Below are 8,584 nucleotides of genomic sequence, written 5' to 3' on the forward strand. Positions count from 1 at the left end.
CATTCCTGAATGTTATACTGGATTACGGAATATGATATGTGAAGATCTGAGTAAAGGGGGAATGCTGCTGCACACATGATATCACAAAGGTGTGAGGCTATAAATAGTCAGTAAACACAGGAGTGGGTGTCCAAAGCCCTGAAGCCTGTCAGACTCTGCTCTCCAGCTGTTCAGGTCCACACTATAGAGTTTTTCAGGAGCTTTCCTCAAAACCATGTCCAGCTTTATTGAATAGCTAAACACATACTGTTAATGGACAGTGGTTTCTATTGAAAACGTAACTTGGTGGATGAATTTCACATTTTGTGTAGTTTTAATTGTTATTTTTAGAGTTTAGCACTGGGGTTTTCCATCATTTTAACTTTAAAAAAATATGTACTTTTGTCTTTGTACAGAGTGACTCCCCAGAGTGGAGAATCTTGCCTGATTCTCTTGCAGCACAATTTACAACAGAAGAGGAGTCGTTCTCGTGGCCAAGGCCTAAAACCGTGCGTTTACGTCGCACGTCCCAAGGGTTTGGCTTCACCCTGCGCCACTTCATTGTGTACCCACCAGAATCGACCATGCACTACTTCCCGGTAAATGTCAGAATTGTATTTGTTAATAAACTTGTCAGAAGCTTTCATGATTTTTCTACACCTGAGAATTGTTTGCTTATCACTTAAGATAACACTGAGTCAACAAAAAGCCTGTTACCACCTTTCTGTAACCATTAGGGGTGTGACAGTACACTTAGGTCACGAGACAAGACAGTACACTATATTTATTGGGTTCACAAGAATGAGACGAGACATTTTAACACGGTTTTTAAGAAATCTTCAATGATGAAATATATGAGTCTTTTATTCGACTGAAAATTGCAAAATGCAAAACAATGCAGGTGCATTTTGAAATGTTTTAACTAATCATCTTGTAATGAATGTCACTTGAGTTCTGCTTTCTCAGTATGAATTATCATATGCAGTAAAAGACAACAGTGTGCAAACTGTAAAAGGTTTTGCTACAAACTCAACTGACTGGCTTCTCTCTTGATTGATTTCATGAGTCTCTTCAGCCCTTATAACTGTGCACAAACTATGCATGAGTTACTAACTTTGAATTGATGCTGTGTTGGACCTAACTGGCGGAGGCATCTTCTATGTTATTTTCACCCTCACCATACCACACCAGATGGTGACATCACCCGGCAAAGGTGCTTCATTGACCAGCCATATACAGGGACTTGGACGTTGACGGAAAGAAGGCGTGTTTACCTTGTTAGCATGAGTATTTGTTGCTATTCACTGTCGAATTTGGGCCACAGTTAACGCAGCATAAAAACACGGCATGTATTTTTGTTAGTACTGGATGTTGTACTGTGTTTTTTATCTTTCATTGCCGACACGCTGGTGGTAGAATTGGTGCTATGGTAGAGTAGGCTACTTTAGCAGAATGGCTAGTCAAAACACAACGGAAAGTCACAGGCTGCAAACATGAATGAAGCCGCTCATGTCACTTGCAACCCCTCACACCCCGACTTACACAGCCCCTTTCGTTAAAATGCAGCAGGAAGTTGCAGTTTTCCGTCCTAATGTGAGCATATAGTAACACCCCGTCATACTGACTGCTACTCTGGTTCTGCTATGTATTGCTATCACAAGGCAGCTTTTGCCTTGATAAGAAATATTCATTAATTCACGAGGTCTCATCACGCCCCTAGTGACCATGAGCAATAAAGTCACGAGTATTTCTGTGTTTTTACAGGATGAAGATCATGGCCGCAGAGGTAAGCAGAAAAACTCAGCTGTTCCTCTTCAAGCCTGTCCTTCAGCTCTGCTGAGTCAGTGCAGTGCCTCTGACTTCCCATGGCTCTTAATCCATTCATTCTTTGGCTCTTTTTGCTTCCTTATGCAATGAGAACAATGTAGCTCCTGTGTATCACTAACCTTTGTGGAGCCATGAAAGGCTTGGTCAGCACCACCTGTTTCTGTCCTGCACTGACTGTTTGCTTCGTTTTGTTTCCCTTTGTTGTTCTAGCTCCTTTTTCCCCTCAAAAGGCTGTCAGTAAGAGATGACCTCAGTTTTAACTAGGCCGTGTGTGTGACCCTCTTTCCCCTTGTTAGGCTCATTATATACTGACTTTCTAAGCTACACAGCTCACATCAAATTTGTTTCATTCTTCTCATCCATTGCATTCAAGACAGATTTTTTTTCTGGCTGTTTTTTTTTTGTCAGTTTTTGATGAAAACACAAGAAAAGGAGGTAGTTAACAGCCATGTTCCAAAAATGTTGTAAAGTATCCTAGAGGCCCAGAAAGTACTATGTTCCCTAAAGGTTTTGAAATCAAAAACAAAATGGATATTTTATTGAAATAACACCTGCATGTGTCATGCCCCAGGTTTTTTTGATTACAGAACACATCAGCTTCATTTTAAGTAGTTTATATCCAGAGGAAATATGATGGTAATATCTTGATTACTGTGTTTGTAAATGTTTAATCTTAACCAGTGCCAAAACACCACACTTTTCTTTGAATTTTCAGAAGACTTCAGAAGTAATTTGAAAATTGGAGTGTTGTACTGTACGTATACACTCAGTTAATGATAAAGTAAATAAATGATAAAGTAAAAACCTATTTTTAGATTTTTTTTCTGCAAATTTAATTACAATGAAAACTGAAATATCTCATATAAAAGTATACAGCCCTGTTTTTTGTGGTATTAAAAATTGTGATGAGGTTCATCCTGTTTGTTTTAATTTTCCTTGATGTGTCTAGAACTGGATTGATTGGATATAGTTTAGAAAACGCATACACCACACCCACAGTTCACACTGCATGTCAGGACAAAATCCATGCCGTGAAGTTCAAGGAACTTTTTCTAGATGGCGGTTTTATCCATTGAAAAGTTTTCAAAAAGTGAAAAGCATTCTCTGAAACAACTGTGGATTCCTTGGCGAGGGAAAATGATTGCACAGGAAAGCACCACATGTTGAGGAACTGCATTCTTGTATTATATTTGCTTCCATTTAAAATGGGAAAGCTCATACACCTGTTGTCAACATTCCACAGAGTTTGTCATCTACAGTTTCAGCAGGTATCACAGTATTCTTAACATAATACCACAGTATGTATTGATGCTATTTTATTACAGGCTTCTTGGTGTTTTTACAGTACATTTTAACACCAGACAACAGTCAGTAATGTGATATGATGACCTAACCCATTAGTCATTCATAATTGAAGACTCACACACAACACAACAATAGGTGAAGCACACATGACAGTAAAGCAGGAGAGAGGCTAGGTTCACAGTTTTTCGGGTCTGTCTTAAAACAGTAGTCAGATATAAGTACAATTAAACACTTTTTTGCTTGCTGTAAACACTTTATACTGGCCATTAAAATGTCTCTTGTTAATGTGCTTTCAATGTAAGTGATTGGAAACAGAATTTACAGTCCTTGTTCCTTACAAACATTTTCTAATGTTTAGGCTATCTAAAGATCATATGAGGCTTCAGCGAACTGACATAGTCAAGGCGTGTGGGTATCTGCCAACGTTACAGCCAAAATTCCCTTTTTGTGTCTCCCCACTTCAACTCATCAGTGAAGCATTATCCAGAGAAACAAAGAGAGTTTTTCATTGAAAAGACTGTAACCTTGGAAAACTGCTGAAGCCTCATATTTTCTTGATATAAACCTTGAAGACTTTTTGCATCTGTGTGAACAAGGCGAGCGAACAAGCAAAAGCTGGTTTGTGTGCATATGGGCACCATGTTTTAAGACAGAGCCGGGAAAAATGTGAACCAGTTCTTTTACAAGAAACACTAAGCAGTATTACAGTAACTAAAATCCAGGCTTATTTTTGTGTATTGATGTTGGAGCACTGTATTGCCAGGCTATAGATGTAGGTTAATGAAGTGTATGGTGTATCCACACAGTCATATGGCCATCTGCATATACTGGCCAGCATGTGCTTTAATTTGCTTTCATTCAGTTAAACTCCTGAATGGACACAGTGAATCGTGTAGACGTGTACACACAGGCATGCTGGCAAAAATAATTTTTTCCTGATCGATCTGCCCATAGCAATGTGAGAAAATGGTTTGAGCAAAATATGGATTTATGTATAAAGTCATTGCATCAAAGTTATGATTGTGCCACTCTTGTCCTTCCACAGTGCCACACTACCATCGGTTTCCTTATTATATTATTCTGCAGCTTCCTAAGACAAAGCTCTTGTGTCATAATTCTGGGGCCAAGTTTGGTGCACTTGTGTTCAAATCTTCATTTTTTATTTTTATACATAGAAAGGCTCTTTTTTACCTTGTCCACAATTGTCATTTAGTTCTTCTCTTGCTGTTAAGTGCTCATTGTGTACAGGTATTGTTGGTAGTGATAATTTGGAAAGCTATTTTTAATAATGGCTTTATGTGTTTTGGCCACTGAGTTTAGTTTTTACTGGCAAATCCTTAGGCAATATGATTTGGAAATGGTCATTAGTTTTACAGCGAATGAGCATAGACTTGAGTCAGCTGTAGGCAATTCAGGGAAATTATGTTCTTTACCAATCCTCCCTCCCTCCAGGTGATTAAAATAGCAAAAATGAAACCTGACAGTGTTGGTTTTGTCCATTTTTAAAGGAATATTCCATCCATGTCTCTGTATTGAACACAGACTGAACTACAGTCAAAATTTGGGTTACATGGCACCAAAATCTTGCATGTTTAAAAATCATTAGGTGTCAGCAGTGCTAGTTAGATGGTGAGTCTTAGTATGATTTCTGTAGTTGGGTGGTACTTAAAAGTATAAAGGCTGGAGACATTTTTATTTCTAAGCACTGTAATAGAGCACAGATAAAGAGTTTTATAAAATTAAAGCACAATTGTAGAGGGCGTGCAGTTACAGTATTGCTGTTGAATATAAGTTGAATTATACAAAATATAAATGTACAAATGTTTGAGTCTCCACATGTTCTCATTTTCTCCTGTTCCTTTGAGTGTTTAAGGCAAAAACATGAGTTACCACCATACATTTAGCGTTGTACTGTATGGTGGCTCATAGATGATTGTTTAAATGTTTAATGTTTTTGATTTGTATTGAAACTTATGTATTGACAACATGTGTTGTTGACCTCTTGGCCAGGTCACCCTTGTAAAAAAGATCGTGATCTCAATGGGTTTTTTACCTGGTTAAATAAAGTGAAGTAAAGATGAATTCATGAACGGGGAGGCTGGAAAACTGGATGCCGTCTTATAGTTTGCCACCAGAGGGCGCCTGTCTCAGGGCTGTGCTTGTGGGGGACTCCTGTTGCAGTATTACATAATGTGAGTCTTCAGGATGTGATTTTGCATGAGTAATCTGGTGTGTGGAAAGGAGAAAAATGGAGGCACAAGTCTGTTCGTGAGGTTTACGAAGGTTTACAGATGACATCTGGTAATTATTGGTAAATTAACCACCTGTTTTCTGTGTCTCTTTAATCCACAACAGAGCATTTTAAAATAGATGATCAAACGTCATGTATCTCATTAATGCTTTGGTTGACACTAAGAATGTTTAGCCTTTTTTCTTCAATATGCAATTTTTATTACATCTTTTTTTAAACTATCACGCCTGTTCTCGCACTGGCTCCCCCGTCCACTGTAGTTTGTGAGCCATCGTGCGCTGACTCACTACCAGAATGTTAACTACCGGGGAAGGATTTTAGCCACTTTTTGGCTGTGCCCACAGCTATTTCTCAGCTTATAAGGAAAGAGTAGGAGTTGTGTAGCCGAGCACACTGTCACTCTACCTTCTCTCGGTCTTTCTCTCTCTCTGTCTCTTTTACCCCCCTTCTTTCCTTTTTCTTCGTTTTTTTCTGCAGCCACTCAGCTGCTAGGAGACAGGAGCAGCCTGAGCAAACAGGGCGTCCTCTCTTTAGCTGCTTTTATCCATCTCCTTAAAGCCACACAGTTGCTTCATTTTGAGATTTTTTTTTCTCTGAACCAATTAATGATCATGTCTATTCAGAACTGTTGTAATGTGGGCAAGCACTGACCAGAACACAGCCTGGTGTGCTGTCATAATGTTGATTCACATGCCTTCACATCATGTGACAAACATCCCAGTTTCTCTCTCATTCTCATACACAGCCACTCTGTCTTCTCACCTAAATGTCATGAAAATCTCAGTCTGCTAGTCATTGGTAGGAATTGTTGCTTTTCACCTATTAAGTTGAGCCTTGGTGTTAATGGACATACAGTATAGCAGCCCTTGGAATAGAATAGGAAGTTGTGTGTTTTAATTTTCTTGCTTTGTGTTTACGTAAAGAATTAATTCATTTCAAAAATAAAGTAATTTACCCTCTAAGGGAAGGCACGGGAAATCCATCTGGTGATGAAAATGCACCTTTTCAAAAGTGCAGAATAAAACAACTACATTACATTTCATAGGGTTTCTTTTGTACATTCTGTACAATTTGTATAATTTATACTATTCTCTCTGCTGTCATCAGGGAGACAGCGGAATAGGATAGAGCCGATGGACACCATTTTCGTGAAGCAAGTCAAGGAAGGTGGCCCAGCCCACAGAGCTGGGCTTTGCACAGGTAATAATAAGCCATCAATCCACCAGTCTCCTTCATTACTTCAAGTGCTCAGAAGACATGATGCTACAGCACCAGAGGCATAATCCAAGAAGTGATACCATACAGAGCAGAAAATTTGCGTAGGTTTTTTTTTTTTTGAGTGTTGCAAGCAAAAGGGCAAAAGTGTAAGGAGGGCATGTTTCCCTCGAGGCCTGATAGCCTTCCTCCTGTGAATTAAAAAAGTTAGTTGTATGGAAATCCCCCTTTTTTTTTTTTTTTTTTTTTTTTCTTTATTTGGTAGCTGCCACAGCGATTTTATGGTTTAATGGATAGAAGGAATCTTCAGCTTACTTACTGTAAATTTAGACATCAGTTGTCTGATTTCAGACTATTTGCTTTCTTTTTCCATTGACATGAATGCACATTTCATTTGTCATGAGCATGAGTTCTTTTTCATAAAGACAACTTACAGATTTGTACTACACCTTTCTGTTACGACTGTCATTACTGCTGTTTTTTTTTTTATTGCCTGTTAGGTGATCGCATAGTGAAGGTGAATGAAGCAAGCATCATTGGGAAAGCTTATAGTGAGGTTATATCATTGATCCAAGACAGGTGAGATTTAGCATCATTTTTGTGGATGGTTCTGGTTAGTTGCCACATTTTCCTTGTTTTCAATCCCTTTTTGATCTCCAACAGTGGTGACTTTCTTGAACTTTGTGTGATGCCAAAAGATGAGGATATACTTCAGCTGGTAAGTTTAAAATCATGTTGTATGAATGGGCTTCACTTCCTGCTTTACCATCCTTTTAAAACAAACAAAAACAGATATAGTTTTGAGTTTTTCTTTCTTTTTTCCTTTTTTTTTTTTTTTTTTTTTTACATAAAAAACTTTGTTTCTCTGATCTCACAATAATTTTCATTACGTCTGATCTCACAGAACTGCTCTAGTTTAAGATGTTCATGTTGGGACAGACGTTGCAAGATGCAGGCAGCCCGCATATCCCATTAGAACTCTCTATCTAGGCCTCCTAATCAGGCCAGAGGAGCCTTTCTGTCCTCCAGAGCTGCTGCTGACACAACTGTTGAAATGACCTGATTGGAGTGGTAAAGCAAGAGTAATCTAAAACTCCTATACAGACATATTATTATGTAGCAATGGTCACAATGAAATGTGTATAGATTATAGGTTTTGACTTACAAAAGGATTGGAAGTGAGATTACTTTACTATAAATTGTCTTTAAACTTCAGTTGAGTAGTAGAAAACTTGTTCATCAACATGTTTAGGCAATGTGGATCACTGACACTGATGCTGAATTTCACGTGACAGACTCAGTGGTTTGACACTTTTAATACTTCAAGTATTAAAAGCAGAAGTAGGCTACTCAGTGCAGAAAGTGTTATACTATACAGTGAGGAACAGAAGTATTTGAACATTCTGCGATTTTGCAAGTTCTCCCATTTAGAAATCATGGAGGGGTCTGAAATTCACATTGTAGGTGCATTCCCACTCTGAGAGACAGAATTTAAAAAAAATTCAGGAAATGACATTGTATGATTTTTAAAGAATTTATTTGTCTAGCACTGCTGAACATAAGTATTTGAACACCTGAGAAACAGCAAGAATTCTGGCTCTCAAAGACCTGTTACTGTGCCTTGAAAAAGTCCACCTCTACTCCACTCATTAATCTAAATTAGTAGCACCTGTCTGAGCTCTTTAAAGACACCTGTCCACCCCACAGTCAGTCAGACGCCAACTACTACCATGGGCAAGACCAAAGAGCTGTCAAAAGACACCAGAGACAAAATTGTGGACCTCCACAAGGCTGGAAAGGGCTACGGGGCAATTGCCAAGCAGCTTGGTGAAAACAGATCAACTGTTGGAGCAATTGTTAGAAAATGGAAGAGGCTAAAGACGACTGTCAGTCTCCCTCAGACTGGGGCGCCATGCAAGATCTCACCTCGTGGGGTATCACTGATGATAAGAAAGGTAAGGAATCAGCCCAGAACTACAAGGGAGAAGCTGGTCAATGACATGAAGA

At 38.7% G+C, this 8,584-nt stretch overlaps 1 protein-coding gene across 2 annotated transcripts in view; it reads left to right on the forward strand.

Moving 5' to 3' along the window:
- The window catches only part of arhgap21b (Rho GTPase activating protein 21b), a 40,001-nt gene that overhangs the window by 6,435 nt on the left and 24,982 nt on the right, over window positions 1-8,584 (forward strand). For both annotated transcript variants that reach the window (XM_020595777.1, XM_020595778.1), the window contains exons 3-7: window positions 396-578; window positions 1,744-1,765; window positions 6,470-6,562; window positions 7,078-7,156; window positions 7,241-7,295. In XM_020595777.1, coding sequence (XP_020451433.1) covers window positions 396-578; window positions 1,744-1,765; window positions 6,470-6,562; window positions 7,078-7,156; window positions 7,241-7,295 — 432 coding nt within the window. The remainder of the gene's footprint in view (window positions 1-395; window positions 579-1,743; window positions 1,766-6,469; window positions 6,563-7,077; window positions 7,157-7,240; window positions 7,296-8,584) is intronic.

Source organism: Monopterus albus, unplaced genomic scaffold (assembly GCF_001952655.1).
Source record: "Monopterus albus unplaced genomic scaffold, M_albus_1.0 scaffold28.1, whole genome shotgun sequence".
Taxonomy (NCBI): domain Eukaryota; kingdom Metazoa; phylum Chordata; class Actinopteri; order Synbranchiformes; family Synbranchidae; genus Monopterus; species Monopterus albus.